General features: G+C 38.5%; 1 protein-coding gene across 1 annotated transcript; it reads left to right on the plus strand.

The window, feature by feature from the left end:
- Window positions 1-4,045: 4,045 nt before the first annotated feature.
- Window positions 4,046-26,890, plus strand: phf24 (PHD finger protein 24; the record flags this gene model as incomplete). The annotated part of the gene is made up of 8 exons (XM_081353600.1): window positions 4,046-4,471; window positions 10,616-10,801; window positions 20,771-20,849; window positions 21,034-21,236; window positions 21,787-21,953; window positions 23,391-23,426; window positions 24,333-24,422; window positions 26,636-26,890. The coding sequence occupies 8 exons, from the start codon at window positions 4,046-4,048 to the stop codon at window positions 26,730-26,732; spliced, it is 1,284 nt and encodes a 427-aa protein (XP_081209726.1). The 3' UTR covers window positions 26,733-26,890.
- Window positions 26,891-27,966: the final 1,076 nt, after the last annotated feature.

Raw genomic sequence — 27,966 nt, forward strand, 5'->3', positions numbered from 1 at the left:
ATATATATATAAATTAAAAAGACAAAAAAACAAGTAAAAAAAAAACAAGAAGAAATAAAATTTAAATTGCCATTTGTAAATATTGTTAAAATCCTGTCTGGTCAATTATCTTCCTTCAGTAATTTCAGCAGTAATTGCTTCTCCTGCATCTGCAAGCACCAGTCGTCACTGAAATGAACATTTTAATCTGTGCTGAGAGTTCGGATGCAGTGGGAATTCTTGCCAGAAGTCATTTTCATAAGGGCTTCACAAAGGGATTGACTCAGACGTTATAACAGAGGCTCTGTAGCCTGAGAGATTCTCATCTTTTATTCTCCTAGAGGCGGCCAGCAGTGAACCCTTTCTTCCTCTGCCTCCTGTCTCTGAGGACTTTTCATCTGTCACTATAGTCATAGAGTAAGTCTAGCCTCAGACCATTCATGCACTGTCTGATGCATATTGCTGGCTGAAATCATCAGGTCCATGAACTGATTGTCTTGCTTCTATGCAATATCCGCCCTTCGGGCTGTGCAGGTCTGCTGGGAAACAACATTTTTGTTGCATTTACACTTTCCCAGGCTGATACAATGAGTGCTTCTGAAAAGGATTTTCAGATGCATGCACCTAAGCGTCACTAAAAATAAGCTGACATTGGTTTTGTTACATAAGATGCCAAAGAGGACTAGGCTTCATGCAGAGGTGTTGGGGAAAGTTACTTTTAAATGTAATGCATTACAATATTGCGTTACTCCCTAAAAAAGTAACTAATTTTGTTACTTTTCATGGAAAGTAATGAGACAACTCGTCCTTCACTATTTTTTGTAACATCAAACATTGCAATTTTGGTAACATTATTTGAATGCACAGACTTTCTAAAACGCCCACATATAAAGTTTTGTCAAGTCTGATTCTAAATGAACCCGTTCCAAACAAATCATTTAACAAACATTACTAAACAAATGTATACATAAATGTATATATAATACTGTTAGGGGGTAACAGTCAAAGATCCAGAACCAGATATGATGAATGAAGAGAAGACCCAAAGTCAGAATTATAATAAATTGAAGAAAAGTTTTACTGAAGATAGTTTGCAGTTTCATCAGCAGAAGTCGGCTTCAAGACTCACAAGGAGTTTGTAGGACGCCCCACTTACAGTTACGAAGATCACAGCAGTTATACCCTTCACCAAGGTCTAAGCTATGTCATTGCTTCAGGTTGCAGTCTCTGATTGGCTAAGAAATAGATAAACATAGTAATTTTCCACACAGATACAGATAGACACACGCATATCTCCATCGATTACGTTGTGACCTTCCAGGTCTCAGAGCGCCAGCATGTCCAGAACAACAACTCAGTCAATCTCCAATAATGCCAGTGGTTCTTTAACCTGTAACCAAAAGGACTAACACACACACACCGACACACTTCTTTTCCAAGGCTGGATTTGGCCAGGCTCTAACTATAAACAGGAGAGTCCTCTCAAAACATTTCTCTCAAGGACAGCTACACTTTAGTCTAACTGGAAAGTAAGGCTTTAACAAAGAATTGGTCCCTTAAACTATTGGCTCACACTGAAGACCTTTCTCAAACACAAAACAAGCCCCTATTTCATTTCTGGAAGCCGGGCTGAATGAGCAAGCACTGTTACTGCATTCAGATATCAAATACTGACTACTTGATTAATACCTATAATCACTCATTACATATACATTGAAGCAGCAGTGGATTCCAATCCACACCCTTCAATACAAACATTTGACACACTCATTCATTAGCCTACATTTTCTTTATTGTAGCAGTGTACGAAATATTTATTCATCAAGATATTTAATCATCAATTCTACAAATGTTTTTTAACTAAGTTAAATGGCAACTAAATGACCGTGTTTGTTTTATTGGTGTTTTTTCATGTAAATAAATATGTTTAAATGCAGTTTAATTCTGTCACCCTAATTAGAATCTTGATTGTAAAAACTGTAATTTACCCACTGAAAAATAATAGTTTGTTTGGTAATATACAGTTTTAAAGTAGCTTCCTCAACATGGGTAGACAGATTGCAATTTTTTATCGACTTAAGAGAAAAATAATGTTATTCTTAGACAGTAATATATGCTGCTTGTTGGCAGCTTGAAACTGTGCCTAAAAGATACACATAAATTAATTCAGTGACAAACCATTAAACCACATCTCCCTCAGCCAGCTAATGTGGCATCTATCAACCGGAGTGCAAGAACACACTGAGCTTTAACAGGGTAAAATACATCATGCTGCCACGGGTAATTTCTGGAAAAAACTCTGTCACTCCCAAGCCTTCGATGAGATGAGGCTCAGGAACGCCTCCTTGATTTCACTCATAATTAAAGTTCATTCTCAGAACTGTGCCTAGGGACAACAGCGATATTACAGTGTGGCTTTTTTAGGTGGGTATTGAGAGAGAAGAACGCGATGGGTCAAAGCTTGGGTTGATAGTTAACAATAAATGAGAGAAGGAAATATCTATTGAAATTCACAAGCATGCTGTGCTTTGCGTTTAGAAGGCGAGAGAATGCCAACTGAAGCAGTTTCACACCATTACCCTGATTAAAGGCTGAATAGATGGAGCTAGCGTTCAAGATTTTGTGATGTCTGCCTCGGACAAGCTAAATCAGCTCAGTCGGCCCCATACACAAAGATGGAACGGACCAAAGCAAAACACAAGATTTGGCTCGCTTGCAATTAAGGTGTGTGGATTTGAGTTGAAATAAACACAGGAAGCTGAATTGGATTTTGGAAGAAAAGTCAGTAAAGACATTTACAGAGACTTTTGGTGAGCATAAGAGACTTATTTTTTGACAGTGAATAATATAATTGTATTTATATATTATAATTATTATATTAAATGTGTGCATATATATATATATATATATATATATATGTATGTGTGTGTGTGTGTGTGTGTGTGTGTGTGTGTGTGTGTGTGTGTGTGTGTGACCCTGGACCACAATACTAGTCACATGGGTAAATATTTTTGAAATTGAAATTTATACATCATCTGAAAGCTGAATAAATATACTTTCCATTGGTGTATGGATTGTTAGGATATGACAATATTTGAAAATCTGGAACCTGAGTGTGCAAAAAGTCGAAACATTGAGAAAATCGCGTTTAAAGTTGTCCATTTATGTTCTCGATTGTGCTGCATTCACTCACAAACATTTACGGTAGGAAATTTACAAAATATCTTCATGGAACATGATCTTTACTTAATATCCTAATAATTTTTGGCATAAAATAAAAATCGATAATTTTGACCCATACAATGTATTGTTGGCTATTGCCACAAATATACCTGTGCGACTTGTGACCGGTTTTGTGATCCAGGGTCACTTATATACAATGATTAATAATATCATCTAATTATGTAATCTGTTCTAATATAGGCCATATGTTCTTTATAACAACCTATTTATGGTTCATTCATTTTAAAAGGATTTTTCGTTTTATTTTTAAAAACTACCATTATAGTTATTATATTTTTTTTTTCATTTCATTTTAATTCTGCTTTCTTAAAATCAAATTAATATTCTGTATTCTTCAGGAATTCATTGTAATATTCTTCCTATCTGAATAACTATAAAGGCTTTCTCAGCTCCTGATTCTGAATCAGAAAACCTTGCGAATGAACAACTCTGCTTTGGTTTTGCTCCCTGTTCACACTGCAATCTCCAAATTAGTGAAGATGATGAACTGTGATGGCAGCACGGCAATAAAAAGAAAATCTTTCCAGTGTCAATTATATGAGAGATCTGTGTGAGGAAAGCGTTTGCAGCACGTGGATCACAAAATCTGCTTGATCCAGCATGTGGGCGTAAATTGCCACAGCAATGGTTTAGAGACAAAGTCGAAAGAACATTGTCTTGTTTTCAACCTTAATATTTGTTATGCAACAGGGTGCTAACACCGACGCAGCAAGCATGAGGACTGTCTCTCTTTACTATATTAATATAATGAAGGATTTGAAGCTGAAAAGATGATTGCATGGCCGGATATGCTATAATAATGTTGTGTCACTATATTGCAGCCATGGGTGTGCTGATGTCCAAGAAGCAGCAGGTGGAGAAGGTGCAGAAGTGCAGTGTGGTGGTGTCAGCGTTTAAAGAGGGTCTGAAGGATCGGGCGGTCCCAGCAGATGCGGCCCAGACTGAAGAGGTCATAGCTGAGAACGGGGATGAATCTGCTGAAGGATCCCACCACGCTAACAAAGACCACACTGAGCAGAAAGACAAGGACAGTAAACCTGGGTCATTATCAAATCAGCAGGCCTCAGCTTCATCCAGAGAGGAACATAGGGCCAATCAGGAGGCTTGGGGGCGTCTCCGTGATGGGAAGGGGGTGGAGCCTGAGGATCTAAAGAAGGCACATCAGCTCACTCCTCCGACGTTTGTGCGGCCGAAGAGAGAGGTCAACGATGACCAACCGCTAGACGTCTCGCTTGGGCAAACCGAACAGGTAAAATGGCTGAAAGGATAAATATTTGTAAATAATGCTGATATAATAGTTGAAAAAATAATAATAATTTTGTTTCTTTTTGGTGCTGCCCACTTTTCTCAAGTTTCAAGTTTTTTTTATTTTTTATATAGCACATTTAAAAACAGCAAACATGGCTGACCAAAGTGCTGAACAAAACAAAAGATAAAGAAACAAGGGCAAACCACACATTCATGACAGAAGCTCACAATGAGTTAAAGCTAAAGAAAAGTAGAAAAGTAGGTTTTAAAAGAAGATTTAAAAACAGTTAAAGACTGTTGTGATGTAAACCGGCATAGGGCTGGCAATGGCAAAGGCTCTATCTCCTCTATGCTTTAATCGTGATCTGGGGACAGATAAAAGTCTCTTACCACCAGACCTCAGATTTGGTGTGGGATTGTATGGACAGAGAAGCTCAGACAAATAGCTCAGTGCCAGATTATTTAAGGATTTAAAAACAAAGAGAAGAATTTTAAAGTCATTTCTAAAATGCACAGGTAGCCAACGCAGCGATTTCAAAATTGGAGAAACGTGATCAAATATACGTTTTCTTTTGAGGAACTCTGAAGCGGCATTTTGTACTAATTGGAGACGAGCAATAGAGTATTTGGACATGCCATAGTAAAGAGAGTTGCAATAATCCAAACGAGATGGGGCGTCATATATTGACGCTTTTGACATTTCGTCTACATCGAACGCACATGGCACCCATTAGCGTCAATATGAGACGCAGATAGAAAAGGGCCAGAAGGCGCCTCTCAGCGTCTAACCCTAACCCTACCCCAGACCTAAACCTACCCATAACCGAACAAAGGTCTGTGCGTCTCATATTGACGCTAAAGGGTGCCATGTGCGTTCGGTGTAGACGAAATGTCAAAAGCGTCAGTATATGACGCCCAAGGATGAGAATGCGTTGAATGAGCGCATGGATAGCAATCTCTATGGTTTTCTCAGAGAGAGAGGATTTAATCTTAGAGAGAAGACGTAGCTTTATCTGTCATTAGAAGTGTGTTCACTGTAAAAGTTTTTATCTTTTGTTTAAATACATATAAATATCCTTATAACAATACATTTGTTACAGTATTTATTCATCTCTGTGAAAGTTAGGTGATAAAATACAACTGTTCATTGTTAGTTCATGTGAGCTCCATTAAATAATATTAACAGATGCAACTTTTGATTTTAATAATGAATTAAGAAATGTTGAAATTAACATTGTCAATTGCCATGTTGGCGCTTCTTCTCTTCAGTTCAGTCCACTCATCTTCTATATTGCAGATGCTTGGTTTTGTGCTCAGTGACCCATTTTTGATTTGATTTTGAGTTTGTTTTTGGATCACTGTCCTGTTGGAAGATCCAAACACGGCCCGTTATAAGATTTCTAGCAGAGGCTGTCAGGTTTAGATTTTTTATCTGTTGGTATTTGATGTAATGCATGATGCCATGTCTCTGAACAAGATGTATTAAAGATACAGCAGAGTATTTCATTTTACACATGGGGTACTTTTTTATCCCTGTATGAACCAAACCCATATTAAGTGTTTGCAGTTTTGTTTCATCTGACCATAGAACCTGTCCTGTTTGAAGTTCCAGTAGTGTCTTTGTTACTTTTCAAAGCATCTCAGAGCTTTTTGGCAGCAAACAATTAATATGGGTTTGGTTCATAGCTCAACATTCATAGTGGAGGGGTGTTGGTGGAGGTTATCCTTTCATTCGGAGCTGAAAGCTGCTCTGTGACGCACATACGTGAGGAAATGTCAAGATTGTTAGTTAGGTAAGCTGATCCCAACTCAGCCTAAATGGCAGCCCAGTTTTTGTTGACAGTACGTGGGCAGTGGGTAACGGCTGTGCTGGAAAAACCTGGCTGTGTGAGCTGCAGTGGCGTCTGAGATCAGTCCGAAATTAATTGGGGTCACCGAAGCTTGTGGTGATGGGGCCAGGCCTCACAGCGAGCCAGAGAAGAGCCACTCCACACAACTCCACTCAACAGAATGCTTTTGATTACCTCCAGTCTCTCTCTCAGCAGATATAAAAGACATAAGAGCAGGCAGAATGAGATGCAGTTGGGCTTGTCTTTGTGAATTATGTCTAGATGCATTTGCTGATGTTCAAATTTGGTTCAGGAAAATGAATAAAAAAACAGACAGAACTGCCATGAAAGAAAAACAGAACAGCTGGTGAATGTAATTGAGATAAAGGAAAAAAAAAACACTTTCACTTCGGCAAAGGGGAATAAACTTTTCCTAGATCACCTTAGGATAAATAAAAATAGACACATACAAGAACTTTTCTTTGTCATATAGTACATAGTACACACACATTGAGTCCATAGTGAAATTTCTAATGTTTTATTGTAGATTTGGTATCTTGGCAAATCTGAGCACAGTTTCAGACAATGCTGAGATCTCTGCGGTGATACTTGTGAGATTATATGGGTCTTTTTTATCAGAAGAGAAATCTGAGAAGCAGGAGGATGTTAGGCAGTTGCTAAGAGTTTTGAACTGGTTGCTAGGGTGTCACTAACTGGTCACTGGTGGCCTCAGAGTGGTTAACAAGGGTATTGCTAGGGTGTTCTGGGAGATAGATAGGTGTTACTAGGCGTTTGGTAAGAGTTCTGGAGTGGTTGCTGGAGTGTTGCTAGCTGACATTTAAGGGCTTCAGAGTGGGTGTTCTGAATGGTTGCTATGGTGTCGCTAGGGTGTTCTTGTGATTGCTATGGCATTGCTAGGTTGTTACAAGAACAGAGCAAACATAATTATGCTAATGTGTGTTTATATTTAAATAGTTTGATGGTTGGAGTGTGAATTTCTGAACATTTCATGACACTCATTCATTGAAAGTCCATTTTTTTAATAATGTATCTATTCAACTCTATAATCTACTAAAAACTGTAAGAATTTATTCATTCATTATTCATTTTTAATTTTTTTTTAAATAAATAAAAAAAAACAATATATATATATTTATAAAGCATGGTATGTCATTTGGTGGTCATATTTCCAGTCTCAATGTTTTAATGTGGGATATTTTATTTATGTGCTTTTGTCATTTGTATTAGTTTTTGTTATTTTTTAAATAGTACTATTTCGGTTAATTATTTTTTTTTAAATTCAGTTTTAGTTTTAGTTTTTTTTTATTTCTAGTTAGTTCTTTAACTCAAACTTATTTCAGTAAGTTGCCTTATTTCAGTAGAAATGCAACATTTCTATTTTCCATTTGGTTAAAGTTTTTAATCTAATAAACAGTATATATTAGGCTATTTTATTTCAATTTTATTTCAATTAACATGTTTTTAAATAGTTTTAGTTAACAATGATACCACTGCCTATAAATAACCAGGGCGATGAAGATAACCCTACAAAATGCCCAGATTTAATCATTCATGGAGTCCATTACCATTCCAGTATTAAACACCATTCAGATGCCCAGAGTACTGATGCAGAGCTGGAGTCAGATTCAGAGGCACACTGCCAAGGTGACGTCCTTTGGCTCTTCTGATCTAAATACAGCACCTCTCCCCAGCGTTCATATCACAGTCCTCACTCTCCTCTGAGACACATGTCACAATCTGAAGAGCGAGAGTGTCTGGTGCCTACACAAGAAGGCACCAGTAAATTTTGCATCTGGAATGTCTGACAATTTGATCCCTGGTTTCCTAGAGCCACAATATACTTAAAAAGTGTGTAATGCTCCAATTTAATAAGCAAAGGAATTAATTACTTAAGCCGATTAGTTAAGTTCTGGAGGAGTGGTTCTAGAAAAGCTAACTTTGCGTGTGCTGTTTTAAGGCTTGGTTTGGTTATGAACAAGAGATTAGTTCCACCCCCTTCAGTTCCCCTCCTTCCAGGTCTCTTTTCACTTTGTAATATTTAGCTCTGATTTTACATTTGCATCATACCAACTCGGAGCTCCACTAGCAATTTTGGGCCCTATGAAAGAATATGAGGCTGGGTCCCCTTCCGCACCCATTTCATTAATAAAATCGATCTCTGGGTGCCCCAAAAGTACATGGGCCCTTAGAATCATCCTAACTCCCCCTGCCCTTAGTGGAGCCCCAACTCCATATCTAGCGGTAGTGCTGTAACCGGGTAGTGACTCATCATAAAAACAGCTCTCAAACCAACTAAACTCCTCTGGAGACACTTGGGTCTGCATCAAAAGTCCTTAAAATGTTTTGTCTCCACACGTTTCCAAGGCTTTAAAATGTCTGACCCTGAGTTGCATTAATGTGACAGGTTGTCAATAATGTCCAGTCTCCACAGTCTGTCTCTAGATGGGTGACACTATACAGCAAAGACGAGCAGCATGAAATAAGACGATGCAAGATGCAGTTCATGAGACGTACAGTAGATTCCATCAGTGATTGACCACCTTTAACGTCAAACACTCATAATTAAGATTAAGCCTTTTCTATCCCGGAAAGATCTGGTTATTCATGCATTTATCTTCTAGAGATTAGACTCTTGCAACTCACTCTATTATGGTGTTCAAACTAAAATCTTGGACAGATTACAGATGGTCAAAAATGCGTCCGCAAAAACTGTTGACAAGCACTCGCAAATATGATCATATTACCCCCGTATTAAGATCGCTACATTGGTTAACTGTTTCTTTTAGGATTAATTTTAAGATTTTATTTGTTTTTAAATCTTTACATGGTACAGCCTCTCCAGTCACAGAATCTTTTAGTTGTTTCAAGGACGAATCTGAACACAAGAGAAGCGTGCCTTTGCAGCTGCCGCCCCAAGGTTATGGAACAATTTACCACAATTTATTAGATTATCATCAACTCTGAGTGAGTTTAAAAGGCATTTAAAAACATTTTTTTTCATGTTAGCTTTTGATAGCTTTTAGTGTTGAGGTACTGTTGTCACAGGAATTCGTTTTTTAGAGTCTGAAGATGTTTTAGGTGTATTTAAGACTCTTAAGAGTCTGTGGGTATGATAATCTGAGAGTAGATATTTTGCATATTCTTTATTTATAGTCATTTGTGTTTCTTATATTTTAATGCTTTATTGTTTGTGCAGCACTATGGTCAGCATTGTTGTATTATTATATGCTTTATAAATAAATTGGAATTATACCTGTTGGAAAGTAACTAAAAGTAACAATGCTCCTAAGTTTTACTAATGACATTTTTAGAAGTGCTGTTTTACTATGTTAAACATGGCTAAGCTATGTTCTTAAACTGCCATCTTGCTCGCTATTATTGTATTTATTAATCAGTTAATTATTATTAATTAATAGCTGTTATTTTGATTTTTAGTTAATGTTTTGTGATTTTTTCCCCTTTTGTCCTTATTTCTTTTTTTTAGCTTTAATTTAATTTAATTTAATTTAAATTTATGTTTTCGCTTTTCGTAAATTTAGAACTTTAACTTTAACCTATAAAGTATTTAACCATTTTTTTTCAGTTAATTGCCAAGACCATTTCAAATTTTAGTTTAGCTTATTTAATTTTAAGTTGTCAAAATTTTATTTAAGATTTATAAAAAAAAGATATTTAATAGTTTTAGTTTTTAATAACAACACTGGTTTGAGCAAGCTGCAGTTTCAATACTGTGGTAGTTAAAGCAGTAAAGATAAAGGGCCAACCGTTTTAAAAGTGCAAAATTCTATTCTATTCTATTCTATTCTATTCTATTCTATTCTATTCTATTCTATTCTATCCTATTCTATTCTATTATATTCTATTCTATTCTATATCACAGTTTAGTATTCATAACACTTAAAAAAAAATTTAATTCCTGGGATCAGTAAAACGTTATCTTATGCTGCATTCATCAAACCAGCATGACGTCCTCATATCACGAGATGAAAGCAAACCACATGCAGATTCAGATGCTGTAGCCCAGTGCACCACAGGAGACTTTAAATGAGCAGTGAATGTCAAGTAAGATTATTTCTATATTTGGTGACCTTTAATGGAAAGCAACTAATGCAGGGAGGTATAGAAGTTTGATCACAAAAGTGTTCGCTTTTTGATGAGTCACTGCACTTCCTTTCATGTGCAATTATGCATTTTTCAATGCGCTCTGGGGCCTTTTTCTCAGTGGATCAATTACAGTCTCGTTGCTAAGAAAGGAATGATTTGATCTGTCTTGTCTCTCATTGTTTTGCGGTCAGCCCATCAATGATGAGATGTGCGAGGTGTGTGAGGTTTGGACGGCGGACGATCTGTTCCCCTGCGGGACGTGCACGCGGGTCTTTCACGACGGCTGTCTGCGGGAGATGGGTTACCTGAGCGCTGAAGCCCTGCAGGAAATGAGAGAGACGGCCCACACCACCACCGGCTGGAGCTGCTATTACTGCGTGAGTTCTCTCAACACTCTCTCATGAATACATACGCACAAAATCACATACAAACATATTTACAAGCACATTTGATGTCACTGGCTGTTTGAAGTTGTTTCAGAGCTGTTACTGTAAAGTACATGTCTTTCAGTGGCATATTCAGCCTATAATTTTCTTTGCGGCTGTCTTAAAGGAACAGTTTACTCAGAAATTACAACAACATGATTGTGACATAGTCGTGGTCACTATGAACTGGCATTGTATGGGAAAGATTCATATAGATTCTTTAGAAACTTTTCAGTGACCCTGTAAAAAAACACAAAAAAAACATTGCTGAATAAAAGATGACTGAATAAATTGTGGTGTGAGTGACCTGTCCCTTTACAGTTTTTCTCAGTCGCTTTGGTGCATTTCTCACATCACTATTTACATTTGCACAACAGTTAGTTCAACCTCCACAACATTTAGTCATTTGTGCACATCATAGTAGCAGTTTCTCATTCCTTCCAACAAATTGCAAAGGCTTTTGGACATGCATCAATTGCTTTCATACAACTCTCTGCTGTTTTATAACATTGTCATTTGCTTATGTCATGTCAGTCAAAATTAACTATACTTGAATGCTGAATAGTCATTCCATATAAAACTACAGTTTTTCTCGATTGTTTACACACATTTTCTGAAAGCATGCCTCATATTCTCAGAACTCTACACACAAATCCAAAAACACACACACAATGGGCAAAACCCCTCAATTCTCCTGCAAAATGAAACTTTACATTCAAAACAATGTTATTTCTTCTCAAAATGGTATTTTGTTTTCAAATGACACACACAAACCATCATATGAATAGACATTTATAAGAACCATTTGAACACTGATGTGGTCAATGTAAAACACTATGATGAATGGAAACCACTTCTTTTCCATTCATCATAATGACTTAGGCCTTTTTTTGGTTCAGTGTTACACTTACTACAGACAGTACATACATAAGTGTGTTGTAAAATATTTGAGAATATGGTTTTTATACTCCGAACACACAAATACATGGTAACGAATATATTTTATTTTTTCCACAAAAACAATGTACACAGTGTACATCCCCAACCAACACAAAGCTGCACATACAGTGGTCTACATACAAAACAAAAGAAGAATTGACTGTATACAGTAAAAAAAAAAAAAAAAAAAAAAATCCACTGTTGGCATCCATTGCTCCATTGAAGAGCTCACCTGTTGCCCTTTTCTGCTAAAGCTCTGATTGCTAATAGTAAAACTGTGTGACGGGTGTTTGCCCATGTGATGAGTCAGTGTGCATATTTGAATGGCAGTGTGTTCCTTGTGAAAACAAGAGATTTTCTGCATGAAAATTGTGCCAAAAGCAGAGAATTGTGTGTAGTGTTTTGAAAAAAGTGTGTTTTAGAACTGCAATTTGAGTATAAAGCAGGAATTGTGCTTGTAGTTTAGCAGAATTGGTTCAGGGGGTTGGTGAATGAGTTACATGTTGTGGTCATTGTGTCTCAAGTACCAGTATTTGTGTGTAAACAATTGAGAAAAACGGTAATAGTCCTCATTTCATTGCTTGAGTCATTACATACAAAAATGTTGAACTAGTTGTCAAAATCTGTCAAGCAAATTTTACACATTTTTTTAAATCTTTTTTTTTTGGAAAATGTCTCCTAAATTTAACAATTTCTCTCAGGTGAATCTCAGCTTTCACTGATGAGGAACGTCTGGATGTGTATGAATGATTACAGTACTATGTATGTTGTATGTTCCGTTCCAACATGTACTGCAATATTGTTTACAGTTGTGCACAGCTCTACCCAAAGGGAGTTTATGTTTGTTGTAAATAAGGGTGTATTTTTTCTGTTGCACAATGCTGTGAACAAATTAGAATTGCAAAGAGCATATGCAGTAAAAATGTGAAACATACATATTCAGTGTCTTGTACTCAGTTACCTCACTAAATACAGTAATGTGTAACTTTACTGTATTTTTTCAAATGGCTGTGCAAATAGTATATAGTGCTGTCTTGAGCATTTTCAGGTAGTGTCACCAAGATCTGACTTTTTTGCATTGGAAAACATTTACAGAGTAAACTGTCACAATGAAAACATGACAAAGCCATTTGACTATCTTGTTCATAAACAATGGTGTCAGGACTTTTTATCTTGATGACAGTGACACTTTCATTGACATGAATACTTGCTTTTGAGGAATGAGCTATCCATTTTGAGCAAGTGACACGCTTTTGCAGGTTATCAACTAGGTTTTGCAGTTTGTACTAATTGTTTTGAGAACTGCATTATCTGTTGTGCAAATGTAAATAGTGATATGAGAAATGCACCAAAGCGACTGAGAAAAACTGTAAATAGCATTATGAAATATAGCATTTACAAAGCATATCACTTCTGTAAAATGACATATTTCCAATTTCAGTGGGAGGTAATGAATATACTGTATCTTTTGGGATTTGATTGGATTGTGTCATTTACACGGACGAACAGATGGATGAAAAGATGATAGATAGATACGTAGATAGATAGATAGATAGATAGATAGATAGATAGATAGATAGATAGATAGATAGATAGATAGATAGATAGATAGATAGATAGATAGATAGATAGATAGATTTTTTATTGTAATATCACACGTACTGTTTTTAATTTCAAATGGATCCTTGTACAAAAAAAAGCCCTTCCTTGGCGTGGAAAAGTTCTACAATATATTTGTCTATATATGTTTTTTCCTTCAGCCTTAAGGTGCAGTCACATTAGCGTAATTTCAGCTAAATATAGTGGACAAGAAAGGTCAATAGTGTGCTGATCGCTGAAGCTCACACAAAAGTCACTTTCAAACCAAGCAGATTTATGTTGGTCAAATTATAGATACGTCAACAGAAGAGCAAAGTTGAGAGGGACAATAGTGACATTTATTGTGGACCATTTATAAGGACCAGGGACAAACTAGGGCTTCTTTTAAATATCCTTATTCTTTAAGAAGTGCTGATATTGTGATAAAGCATATAAACCGCCTGTTGCCCAGCATATATTCACAGATCCTTACCCTGTGCAGCTCCTCGCAAAGGTCAGCGTGGCGAGCGTGTCAAGATGATGGTGTAATGCTAGAGAGTCTGGGCTTTGTTCAAAGTGCTCTTTCTCCCAGCGTTAGAGGAGTCTGGCTCTGAAATTAAAAAGTGGGCTGCCAAAGCGTGCAAGCGTCCTTCAGCGTGAAGTAGAGCGCTTATCTTGGTCGCACAGGCTGCTGATGCTTAAATCATTTGTTGAGCGAGTAAGACATTTTTGTAGCACTCTTGAGGATGCTGCTACACACTCCAGATGCACTCGCTGCTTTCCAGTAGACTCACACCATCAAATGGGATGTATGTATCCCATGCTGCATTGCAAACATTAACAGCTGTGGACACATCCCTCAAAACAATATGTGAAGCGGCTTGTTGTTGGCAAAAATGTCTGGCGTGCATTTCCTTGGAGGGCTAATTCACAGCTTATGTGTCTGCTTTTCTCACTCTGCCCTCGCTACAACCTAATCCACGTGTCTGTGTATGTGTGTGTGTGTGTCGAGGACAAGAAATGTTGAGACTAGGGATTATGCTGTCATATAGCTTTCAAGAGACACATGTGTTTTACTTCATGTAATACCATTCAATATCTTCAAGCAGGCCCTGCTTCAAAAGGGGGGCAGGATGGGCCTGGCCCACTCACTCAGGAGCTTGGTCCACTCTGGACCCATGCCAAAAAAAGTCCAATTGCAAAATTCACGAGTTCACACTTACAAATAAGTCAGATAGAATAAATGCGTATTTGGCGTGCTGTCCGAGGAGAGGGCTCCGGGCTCGGTATTCGGCCCGAACCCAGAGTACTCCCCCCGTATTCCTGGCTGTGAAAGAACAAGCCAAGAGTGAGGAGTCGGGGTGGTGGAGGGATGCTGAAAACTGTCAAGGAAGTTAGATGAGTTGACAGAGTGAATATATATGCTTCCTCTCATGCTGATAGGGTAGACATGGTAATTGTTTGATGAGTTGATTGATTACTTGATTATTTGAACGTGCTCCTCCCGAACTTTGTTAATAAAACATCATTTGGTGCTATGTTCAGTTCAGCTCCAGATGCTTTTCGGCCACTTGGTAAAAATCCACTTGTTATTTAGAAACTAGAAAGCAGTACGTGACCACAGTCTTCACAAACATTCAAAAATTCAAACAATTTTAAACCATTCAAGTGAAAGAAGACGCAAAAGAAATTCAATTCATACACTCAAACCACACACCGAGAGCTGCATCTCAGAAAGTGCGCCATTGAGTTCTCTTTTGCGTCTTACCATGATTAAGCAGACGAATACACACAAAATTATGTTAAAATGCCCGGTTTGATGAGTATTCTCGAAAGCACAGTCTTAACTGAGTTCAAATAAAAACTTTTAATGAATGTAAACAGTTGGGAGAAAATCTAATGTGTGTCAGATCGTGCATTAGGTTTTAAAGTGACAGTAGCTTAATATATGCTGCTGTCTTGTGTCATTAATGTTAGTTACAGAACAAAAGCTAATTTAAAAACTTTGCTCAAATCTACTTTTGCCTGAATGACCTCTTTAGCTTTAATTGAAATAATATGTATTTAATTTACACATTATAGTATTTTGTACCTGAATACCCTACCCGACCTACCCGAAATCTGTTAATTCAACATTTCATTTGTTCTTATTTTATTACGGACTGTTTACTTCACTTTATTTAACATTATTTCTTAAAATAGTTTTTTTTTTTTTTTTTTTTTTTTGTGGTGGGGCCAGTGAAAATTTTGACAGAGCAAGTAACCAGTAATCTCCTTCGCATTGAGCCCTGTGTGTTTATAGTCCATTTTAAGACCTTCCCCTTTTGTTATAAAACAAAGTTACGAAATCTGTTACGGGTACAAAAATAAAATAATGTATGAACTCCGTCCTACCAGGAATGTCACTTGGTCCACCTTACATCTTAAAGCTAGAGAACAGAAAAACTAAGCTGGTCTGTCTTCAGGAGTATTTCAGTGCAGTGGGACAAACTAGGGCTTAATGTGGAATTAGAGCGGGATGGGGAACTCTGTGCATGAAATTTGGCATCAGTAAGTGTTAACAAGAAGACCGTGGTGGAAAATTAATTAAAAGTCCAGGCTTGGTTGTCAAACTGATTTTGGCACTTGGCGTCAAATGTGGGATTTGCCATTCAATAGAATAAGCACTGTGATTAGCCGTGTGACAATTTAGATAATTACAGCCCTTTCTTGCTCAAAAACAGCAATAAAATCTCAAACTGATATGACATGAACCTGGTGTGGAGATATGCTTATAAAGAGCTTCAAAAGTCATTGATGATGGGGAACTTCAACAAAGAAAACTTTGAGCTGAAGCAACATATGCACAAAGTCAAAAGGAATAAGCTGTGTATTATCTTGCTAGCTAGCTTTTCCCCTTTGCGAGTGTCATGGGTGGTTGCTGGCAGACAGATGAGGATGAGGAAGCAACACACACTGAACATAGACAATACCGGACACTGAACTGAAACAGAACTGAACATATATACTGGTGTTAATGATGGTGACTGATGAGTGCACAGCTGAATGTGATTAGTGTCCGTGACAACAAATGAGTGACAAAGGCAGGTGATGACAAAACATAACGAGTCCAAACTAACATAAAAGTGACAGAACGCCCCCTCCCGGTAGGCTCAGATCATTAGGATCACATCAGCTAGAAAATACCAAGGGTTCACTCTAAGCATTGTGAGTCCACTTTTAGCTATTATGCCAGCTGCAGCTGGAACCACCTTCCAGAAGAGATCAGATGTGCTCCTACAGTAGTCAGGATGAGGGGGTGGCGAAGGGGTGGCACAGACAGGCAGATGAAGAGGATGAGGGGATGGCGAAGGGGTGGCACAGACAGGCAGATGAGGGTTCTGGGGGTGGACAGACGACTGGGAGGAGGACAAACAACAAAGTCCAGGGTGGTGATGAAGGTGGAGTGAGCCAAGGGGTGGCATTGAGCAGGGGATGATGGCTGTTCATAGGCCACAGCCAGAGTGGTGCCCCACGGCAGCGTTGACGGAGGGAGGAGCCAAGGAGGAATACTGATGAGGGCCGCCATGAGGCTGACCGGAGATGACGATGGCGAGGATGGAGCCCATCGCGCAGCCGATGAGCCGAGGTAGTGAAGAGATGGTGTAGATCTTGGAGGCCGCGACGGAGCCGCAGCGACGACCTCCCGAGAGCGAGGTGGGGATCAGGAGGTCTGAGGGCGAGTTGGAGCTCACTTATGATTCTCGACATCCACCAGCACTCCCTCGGCGATGGATGGCCTGGCCGGCTCTCACACCTGGTTAGGCGCGCGCTGCTCGGGCTCCATGGCGATGTGGTCCTCGGTCGGTCTTGTGGGCGCGGGCTCATTCATCGCAGTGGTCTCCATCTTGCTACCTGCAGTGGGCTCAGGTCGATGATCCTCGCCATCTGGGTGGTTCTGGCTGGGCACTGGATGGGGAGTGAGGCTGGCGGCATCCTCGATGGTGAACGCAGATCCGCAGGATCCCTGCACCGACTCCACATTTGTTGTGAGGCTCCCTCGAGGAACCTCCCCGGATAACTGTGCACATGTGGCGGCGTTGAGTCCGACATTCAGGAAGGTGCACAGACAGTTATCCGGGAAGGTGGTCTGATGGGCGAGATCCAGAATTTTTTCTAAATGTTCCTCGAGAGAGCATTCTTCCTGCTCAAGGCACATGAGTTTAACTGCCGGAAAGTCCATGGTGCAAGCAGGGGTGAAAACAGAACAAAATAACTGAACACCAAAAATGGAAAAGAAAAAATCTTACAAACGCGTTCACTTGTTTGGTCCGATGTGCTGTAACGGGGAAGTTGCTGGCAGACAGATGAGGAAGACGTATACGATTCAATTCAAAAGGTTTATTCTCTAAAGATCTAACAGGAAGGCAAATGGATAGCAACACACACTGAACATAAGCCGCTTTCTGACCAAGTAGTTACAGGAACTTAGTTATAGGAACTGTCCACTTCTAAACAGTTCTAAGAACTACTCTCCCCCAAACTCGGTTTTGCTGTTTGCGTTCGCACTGGCCAAGTGGCCATAGGAACTGGTAGGAGGGGTAAGGGAGTGACGCAAGCACAGTGACTTTTATTTTGACGGTGCGATGGACCTTTATTTTGGCGGCGCTGAGAACGCCAGAGCAAACAATGCTCGCATTCTCTGTGTTTATTAGTTAGCGATCTGTCTAACAGCACTGTTTAATATCTTATTAGATAGAACTGTTATAGAAAGTAGACAGTATATGAAAAAAGGTTATAAGCCAAACGTTATGCCGTGTTGTTGATGTCCAGTGTTGCTAGCTGGGCAGATAAACATAATCATGTTTGGCTTGGTCCCCTCAAAGTTGCGTTGGATTTTCTCTTCAGCATAAAGGTTTAGAGACCCATCTATTGCCGCTTTCCGACCAGAGGAACCTTTTCACAGTTCCTAGAACTATTGGCTAAAGTACCCGGATGTCGGCGTGTTCGCACCGCAGGAACTAGGAACGATTTTAGTTCTAGGAACTCCATTTGGAGGAACTAATTTAGGTCCTACTTCAGAGTAGGGTCTAAACCAGCACTATAGGAACTACCCGTGACGTTAGTGTATGCTGATTGGCCGAACGCACGCGGAACACCAGCACCCGCCATTTTTAAAACAGCTATAATGTAAACACACACAGATTAGCCTATATATTTACTCCAGAAACTAACTATACAAACATGGAAAACAGTGATAGATGGGGCTCTAAACCTTTATGCTGAAGAGAAAATCCAAATTATTTATTTTAAGATATTGAAATAACATTAATTTAGAGTTATTTTGTAAAATATAAAATATAAAAATATATCCTAGTATAAATTGAATTTTTATTCTTGCTAGATTTTGAATTTCGAATCCTTCTTTCAGCCTTGTATTTCTGACAGTATAGCTAACATGTTCCACAGTTTCTTCTTGTCCACTTGGTTGAACACGACTTGTTCAAGTGTTTTAGTAATGAAAGTGCTGGAGGGGTTTCTTAAGCAGTGGGGTTACCCGAGCCTGCTTAAATGCTGTGGCAACGGTACCAGTGTGAAGAGAGGTGTTGATCATGTGAGTGAGTGCAGGTACAACTGAAGAAGAAATGGCTTGAAGGAGAAAAGTGGGGATAGGATCAAGCAGACAGTAGGATGATTGGAAAGGATGAGTTTGGAGACTTCTGTCTCCGAGAGCAGAGAGAAGGAGGGGAGTGTGTGTGTGTGTGTGTGTGTGTGTGTGTGTGTGTGTGTGTTTGCTTTTAAGATGTGTTTGTCAGTTTGTGTTGTGGAGAATTGGCCACTGGGTAGTCACTGGTGACTTGGAACTGTATGTTCTTGCAGTGCCATCAGCCAATCAGTGTTCTCATGATGTAAACTTCCCGCAGATCCATAGTCACATGGCATTTATTGGTTACAAAAAAGTGCCCATAACTAATGGGAAAATTTGCTCACCCATGAGCAAAGATGGCAGATTTCAAATCACATACTTCCAGAGGGGCAGAGAATTTACCGTTGAGAAATGAACAACGGACTGCAAACATTCTCATCTGTGTACCTGCTCAGAGTATGTTTGTGGCCTTCGAGACCATGGTAAATCCCACCTCTCGCTAAGCGTTGTTTGTAACATCTGTTCTTCATTTTGGGGTCTCTGACCCCTGTCTGTTGAGAATGGGACATAGAAAACACAATAGACATGAAATCCAATCTCATTTCAATAATCGTTCTCAGAAAAGGAGTGTATCTCGCAGTCACCGCTGACAGGAAATGGAGGAACCTCTGAGAATTACCCTCCCCATCTGCTCTAGTGCCATTGTTCAGATGAGTTCTCATCAGGCTGAGAAAAGCTGATTGAACATGCAGCTACTCCCAGTGCTACTGGGCTCTGACAGCATTTGTTTGAAGGCAGAGATTGAGCCAGGAAAGAAATCTCGCTCTGAATTTGATATGAAAGGACAAGCTGTCATTTGATCACTGAGAGCTTTTTCCTGCACCTCTTACACCTCAAACTCATTAGGTTTTCTTAAGAGGCGAGTTAGTCAGCCATTCATTACCCTTAGTTCAGAGATTTTTAGCCTTTTATAAAGATAAAGCGAGAGAGAAAGATTGAATCACCTGCTGCTGAAGATAATTAATGTGACAGTGTTTTAAGGCTCAGTCTGAAGGGCCCAGAGGCTTTATGTAAGATGTTTTTCTCATTAAATCATTTAAAAAAATGTAATTGAAAAAAATGTCAATTTAATGTGTTAATTTAGAATTCTTATCAACAAATAAACCACTTTTTGTAATATCCATTCCATGGTTTGCTAATCTGCCACATCACAGGCTTTTTGCAGCAAATATTGATGTACAGTATGTGATTGGTATTATTAATCAGTAAATATTGTGTAGTGTATATTAATATAATTGAGATACATTTGAATTTAGTTTTTATTTTTATTTTCCATTTTCATTTTTTTTTCATTTTGTTGTTTCAGTTTTTGTCATTATTTAATTTTTTAATGTCTATTTTTTTATATTCATTTTTATTTCAGTTTTAGTTATTTTAGTACATCAAGTTAAACTAGATCTTACTTATCGATTTAAAATGTTGTGCTCTCACTAAATCAGCAAATGTTTCCATTTATTACACTTTGTACATATACTATAGGATTATGCGTCATCATCCTGTACATGCTAAAATCATCTCTAAATATCTTACAATTTAGCAGTGAAAGCACAATGTTCTCATCTTATTGTTTTATTACTAGTATTAAAAATACATTTCCTGTTGAAACAGTTGTTTCAACAATTAGTCCACAAGCAAGGAAGCAGTGTAATGTAATATTCTATTTAAAGTGAACTCCCTGCTCTATCATAACTGAAAGACTCTTCCGCTTCAACCCTCAGGATAATGTGAACTTGCTGCTTACTGAAGAAGAGATGTACAGTCTGATGGAGACCTTCAAGCAGTGCAAGATCATTCCAGGTGTTTCTCTCAGTCCCATTTTAACAGCCTCTTCTAGAGTCATGCTTTAAATATGTGACTTTGGGGAGTAAACTAAGGAAGCTAATTAAAGGTTTACTAATTTATCACATCAGTACTGTAATTAGCCCTGATCTGTTTCCATTGATTGATGCTGTAACTTTCCTCTCACCCACTTTCTGCTCAGAGTCGTGCCTGGTGTCAGATGAACTCCTTCAGTACAGGCACTTTGTGACCAAGCAGCTCTTTGAACGAGACTTGACCGATGAAGAGGAAGAGGAGGTCCTGGCTCAGTTTGCAGCACTGGATCCAGACAAGAAGGGTCAGATTGAGTGGTCTGACTTCCTCTACCACGAGTCACTCTCAGTGCTGCAGAAGTTCCGGACTGAGGTAGGGCTTTCAAAATGGCTGAAAAACGAAATTAGAACTTTTTACTTGAATATTGCTAATACTCGTAATATTTTATATATTTTCATTTAAAAGGTATAATTTCAGTTAGGGGAAAAAATGCTTTTGACTTGTCTCCTGAGGCCAAAAGATGAGTAAAATATGAATGCACCGCATTAAATTGTTTATTCAAAGCAATGAAATAATATGACTGCCTGTAAAAACAAAAAAAGTGCAAAATGTTTAAACTAATGTTTATCAATCAAATATAATTTAATAATAAATACAGTAAAAACAGTAATATTGTGAAATATTATTACAGTTTGCACATTACATATTACAACATAGCAACTTAACATGTGAGGTGTGCGTTTATATGAATAAACAGCTTTAAATGTGGCTAAACCAATCAGAGCTTACAAGCGTAACCATATGTTTTATAAGCATTTTTTTTTAATGTTCAATACTTTCAAAATGCTAAATTATACCAAAAAATCAAGCAATCAACCAAAAGCATTATGGAAATTTTTCTGTGTTTATTTTTTCAATCCAGAATTCGCTGATGAGAATCCTCACAGCGAAGGAGAGGGATCGGGCACGGGCCGTTTTCCAGAGTCTAGACCAGGACAAAGATGGGATCATTACTGCCGGAGAAGCCAGAAGAGCCCAAACCTCCTGGTTCCACAAGATTAACAAAGAATCACAGTCCTGCAGTGTCAGGTGAGCCAATTATATGAGAGACATGGATGCTAATTACAGTTAGCGGGACATTTCTAAACGGGTCTCAATCACAACCTCCTACATAATCAACAATAAACTTCAGAAAAACACTTCTCACAAATCATTTCAGGGACTCCTCCAATTTGCCTGTCCTCTGGGAGCAACAAATCGGATCAAGCTCGGCAGTTTTTATAGCCATGTCAAGCTGCCAATGCCTCCACAAGCTGCTAGCCAATGCTAACTGCTCTCACTTTATTAGCATGTATCTCCCATCTCTTCTCATGAATTACTGGCTAACTTTGAGTTCAGTAACTCTACCGGGGGAATATGAATCATTTAAGAAGCGCATTTGCTGACAGTTCAGACTTTGGGATTAATGCATAACGTAAATTAGATGATATAACCGGTTGGATAAGTCATCTGTGGAAAGGAGAAAGATTCTCAATGACAGGCTAAATCCAAGGACAAGGGCTTACTTTGACAGAGCCCACTTTGCCAGTCATATCATAATTCAAACCTCGCTCGAAGAGCCCAAAAGTCAGAATGATGCATTTTTGCAGAGATTTGTGGGCGAAAATGGAGCCAGGTACATCAAATATAGAAATTGTCCTCCTGAACCCTTCATTCCTCAAGCGCCATCATCACCCTGAAAGAAATATCACAAATGAGACGTCTTTAATGGCTTAAATCTTTCTCCTAGACAGCAGTGAGGTTAAATTAAATGAATTAGGTTTTATATATGTAATTTAAATATATATAATAATATAATTACATTTTTTTGTGGTGCTATACTGTATATATTCTCATTTGTGTCTAGTTTTTTTCCGCATTATGAATTTGTGGAGAAATATCTGAGACAAGGTTGATACTTAAATAAGATATTTTTGAAAGAAGTCTCTTGTTGTAACCTGGCTGTATTTAATCAAAAATACAGAAAAACAATAATATTGTAATAGAAATAATTTAATTTTTTAAAAATTTAATGTAATGTATTCCTGTGATCAAAGCTGAATTTTCAGCATCATTGATGTCACATGATCCTCCAGAAAAAATTCTGATATTCTGATTTGCTGATGAAAAATTATTATTGTTATTATTATTATTACTGTTATTATTATTATCAATAGTGAAACAAGTTGTGATCCTTAATATGTTGGAAACTGATACAATTTTATTCAGGATTCTTTGATAAATAGAAATTTCAAAAGAACTGCATTTATTTGAAATAAAATCTTTTGTAAAAGTATAATTGTCTTTACAGCCACTTTTGATCAGATTATTTACTTTTTTAAACATGAATTTTGATAAACTTATCAACATATCTGTGAGTTCAGTATTTGGACAGTCTGTTTTGACATCATTTTCCATGCTTTATTTTATTTTTTCACCAATCATCCCATCCTTTTCACCACTGCTGAACGTCCATTTGCCCTGCAGACTCATGGGATTGTGTTCCCCTTTGTTCAGTATGGGGTAAGTCACTCGATATGCATGGGCCTCCCCTGGAAACATCTTACGTTCCCTGCCATCACCATCATTATTCTCATTATAATCATTATCACCTCAATTACTAAATATTCCATGATGGAGGCCAAGGAATCAGTGGCTAAAAATATCAAAGCTAAACTGACTGTAATGGTTGTTCACTATGGCTGTATTAAATAAGATCTTGTCCTCCCATTATCAAGATCAAAAGAGGAGCTTTTGTTCCCCTCAGAGAAAACCTTATATTTTTCATCAGTTTTAAGGGGAACGGCAGGTTAAGTGAGCGCCTGAGTGTGCGGGTGCATGGGGTTGTGGATGTTTGGCTTGTTCATGGCATGACTAAGCTTGCATCCTAATTTACGCTCATTAAAATCAACTGAGAGCTTGAGATCAAAGCAGACCGTCTCGACTCTGAGCGGTCCCAGTTCTGCAGGAGATGTTTGGGTAAATGTTCAATGCACTGGTCATGGTGGCACTCTGTTTTGCTTCACACATCATTGAACTTAATTACAAGAAGTTCATGTTTCAAATGAATTTATTTCACTCAATGAAGTTTGTCAGATCCTTTCAGTGTACTGAATGGCATGCAAAGTCTGCAGTTTGTGAGACTACTGTATATACAAGGGTTGTGAGCCATTCATAGTTGAATTGAGAATGCATTTTGAATTCCAGTTCAAGTCATGAATGCATGAGTGAACTAGTTTTGTCTTGCCGGTGGTTAGGTATCGTCTCCCCGGGCTCTGAGGTGTCATGAGAACAACAAATGAGACTGTGAAAACTCAGAGCCGGTAGAAGTGATGCCTGCTGTGAGCTGTCCAGTAGTGTGTGTGTGTGTCTGTGTGGGTGTGACTGAATCAAACAGCGTGTGTTTCAGCTTGCTTTCTTCATCTGCAGTATCAGCCATGTTGGTCCAATATCTGAGAGCAGTCCTGCCAGTTCCAGCAGTGAGAGAAGCAGAGATAAAGCCATGGAGAATGACAACAGGTTGGTGTGTGTGTGTATTCACTTACAATGCAGATGGTCTATCACCCATGATGCACTGCATGCTCCCATAATGATCAAATCCCATTTTCCATGATTCCCATTCAAATCTGTTGAAAAAAGTCATAGACTAATATAGGACGCCTAGTAACACCTAGCAACCACTTAAAAACGCCCAAGGAACAACCCAAAACCCCCTATCAATTGCCTAGCAACAACATAGCAACTGCCTAGCGACAGTATAGAAACTACCCAAAACCACCTAGAAATGCCAAAGCAATCAACCAGAACTCTTTAGTAACTCCCTATCAATGCTTTAGCAATCACCTGGAAACGCCCTACCAACCATCCAGAACAGCCTAGAAAATACTTAGCAACCACCAAGCAACAGCATAAAAACCGACCAGAACACTATAGCAACAACATGGAAATGCCAAGTCAATCAACCAGAACTCGTTAGTAACTCCCTACCAATGCTCTAGCAACTACCTGGAAAAGCCCTACCAACCATCCAGAACACCCTAGCAACTGCTAAACAACCACCTAGCAACAGCATAGAAACCAGCCAGTACACACTAGCAACCACCTGGAGATGTCAAGTCAATCAACCAGAACTCGTTAGTAACCCCCTATCAATGCTCCTAGCAACAACATAGAAACCAGCCAGAACACCCTAGCAACCACTTGGAAATGCCAAGTCAATCAACCAGAACTTGTTAGTTCTACTACGCCCTACCAACCATCCAGAACATCCTAGCAACTGCTTAGCAACCATCTAGCAACAGTATAGAAGCCGTCCAGAATACCATAGAAATCACCTGGAAATGCCAAGTCAATCAACCAGAACTCTTTAGTAAGCCCCTATAAAAAAATGCTGGGTTGTTTAAACCCAACTTTGGGTCGAATATGGACAAACCCAGCCATTGGTTTACATTTATAAATTACATTTTTTACCCAACGTTTGGGTTTGTCCATATTTGACCGAAAAATTGGGTTGAAACAACCCAGCATTTTTTAGAGTGCTATCAATGCTCTAGCAACCACCTGAAAAGTCCCTACCAACCATCCAGAACACCATATAAACTGCTTAGCAACAACCTAGCAACAGCAAAGAAACCAACCAGAACACCCTAGCAACCACCTCAATCAACCGGAATTTGTAAGTAACCCCTATCAATGCTCTAGCAACCAATCAGAACACCCAAAGCACTGTGTAGAAATGCCCTAACAACCATCTAGAACACCCTAGCAACTGCTTAGCAATGCTATGTCGATCAACCATCTAGTAACTACCTAGCAATGTCCTAGAGAACCATTCAGAACACCCTAGTAACCAACTAGAACATAAGCCCCAGATAGAAATGTTCTTGCAACCATACAGAACACTCATCAACTGCTTAGCAACCATCTAGAAACAACATAGAAACCACCCAGAACACCATAGCAACCACTTAACAATGCTGTCAATCAACCTCTAGTTAGCACCTAGAACAGACCTAGACCTAATGTGAACTAAGAGTTTGTAAATGCATGGTATTTGCTTATACTGAAGCCGTCAGCCTACGTTATATTAAAATAATTGTTTAACAGCAGAATTCCTGGTGAAAAACTACATTACCCATGATGCTTTGCAGATACTGCGCACCAATTATAGTCGAAAAAGCAACACGCTCCAAAAAAAGCTCTTTAGCTCTGCCCACTCCCACGAAGCAATGCGAATGACGTAATCAAGTCGATCTCGCTACACTCTCAAAATACTGCAATGTTTGAATATATATGCATATTTAGCAATATACTTAAAATATATTTAGCAACATTTGTAAATGAGCTGTTTTATATTTCTCCATCGTTTTTAATTTGATTATGCTGTACACAATGCTTCATGGGATTGTAGTTCTTTCCCTCACTAAAACTGTTAAGTACAGTCTTGTACTTTTATCTTTTTGTCCGATTTTCAAAAACTTTTCTGCTTCAAATCACAGTTTGTGTTGTGATTCACCTCGTGGCTGATTAGCTTGTTTCATGGCTTATAACACTTTAACAAAAGATTGTGATGTCTCTGTCAGAAGGAGAATTGGGGGCGGACACATAGTTTCCTAAAATTTTTGACAGAAAAGGAAGGTTTGAAATAGGTCTATAATTATCACAAGTGTAAGATTTGGCTTTCATAAATGGTTTAATAGCTTTCTCAGTAATTGTACCATCATGTTTTCCAGACCGTTTACCTGGGATAACTTCCTGAGGGAGAGCGCCATCTACATCCTGGCCTCCAGGCCCAACAGCTCAGCCATGCACATCCGTTTGCCACTCTAACCGCGGCCACATAGCCTGAGACTTCCAGAGGGGCTTCCTGGGTCCAGATTCACAAGCAAGAGGTACAGAGGACTAAAGCAAGAGTTACACGAGAGTCAAAAGCAAATGAGTGCGCCACCACACTCAAAGACTGCACAAGCCATCGATGGATTTTTCCTCTAAAAACCCAATCTAGCGACACACTGACAAATTCAACGCTCTTGAACAATAGCACGTCTGTCAGCACTTCAGAATTGAGCTTTCACAAGCTTGTTTAATTTTTGTGACCAAGTAACTGTTTCGATCAGAGAACCTGTCACACGTTTGCAAAATTACAGCACCACAGTGTTTGCGTAGTGTTTTTGATGTTAACGTGTAATACCATTTTCCAGTTGTGGCTCTAGCCGAATGAGTTGTGGGATCAATGTGTGAGCAGTAGTTGGATCATTGCTGATCTAATTTCAGTCACCATAAAATATGAATATACAGAGAATATGGTGGGCACATGAATCAAAGTGAGATGCTATATATTGATACTATATACAGTATACGTATACTATATATATATATATATATATATATATATATATATATATATATATATATATATATATATATATATATATATATATATATTATACGAAATATTGTATTTGTATTTATTCCCATACATTCAGGGATGGATCATGGACCAGGCCAAGGAGCTTCCAGACTGCCAGGGGCCTTAAGCTGAGTCAAGTGAAAACAAAGGAAACATAAAAATTGCTATTGACAGAAAAATGGTACTTTTAAACATTACCATTAAGATATTATAGTAAGAAGATTGACATCAGTGTTCACTTGACAAGTCGCATTATGAGTTGTGATTCTCAATTTTCTACTTCCATATTATATTTCTGATTGAAAGAGGATATGTAATGTGGAAAAAGTAGGGCAGAACTTGATTTCTATCTATGGGGAATTGATTGAATTGTGAAATAAGATCGTTTTGATTTGTTTCTAAAACTTAGTGAGCTGCCAACTTAAAGGAACCGTATGTAAGAAATGTATTTCAATTAATCATAAAATGGCCCTGATATGTCACTAGACATTAAGAAATCATGTTCATTTCAAATACTTATATCACTGACAACAGTAGTCCGGCCAGGATATTGTCATTTAAAAGTGAAGTTGCAGCCCTCAACTGATGTTGATGTTGTCATGTTTTGTTTTGGCCTGATGCGCCGCCCTCCACCGATCTACCAATCACGAAGTC

This window comes from Scardinius erythrophthalmus (genome assembly GCF_964197995.2).
Source record: "Scardinius erythrophthalmus genome assembly, chromosome: 23".
NCBI lineage: Eukaryota > Metazoa > Chordata > Actinopteri > Cypriniformes > Leuciscidae > Scardinius > Scardinius erythrophthalmus.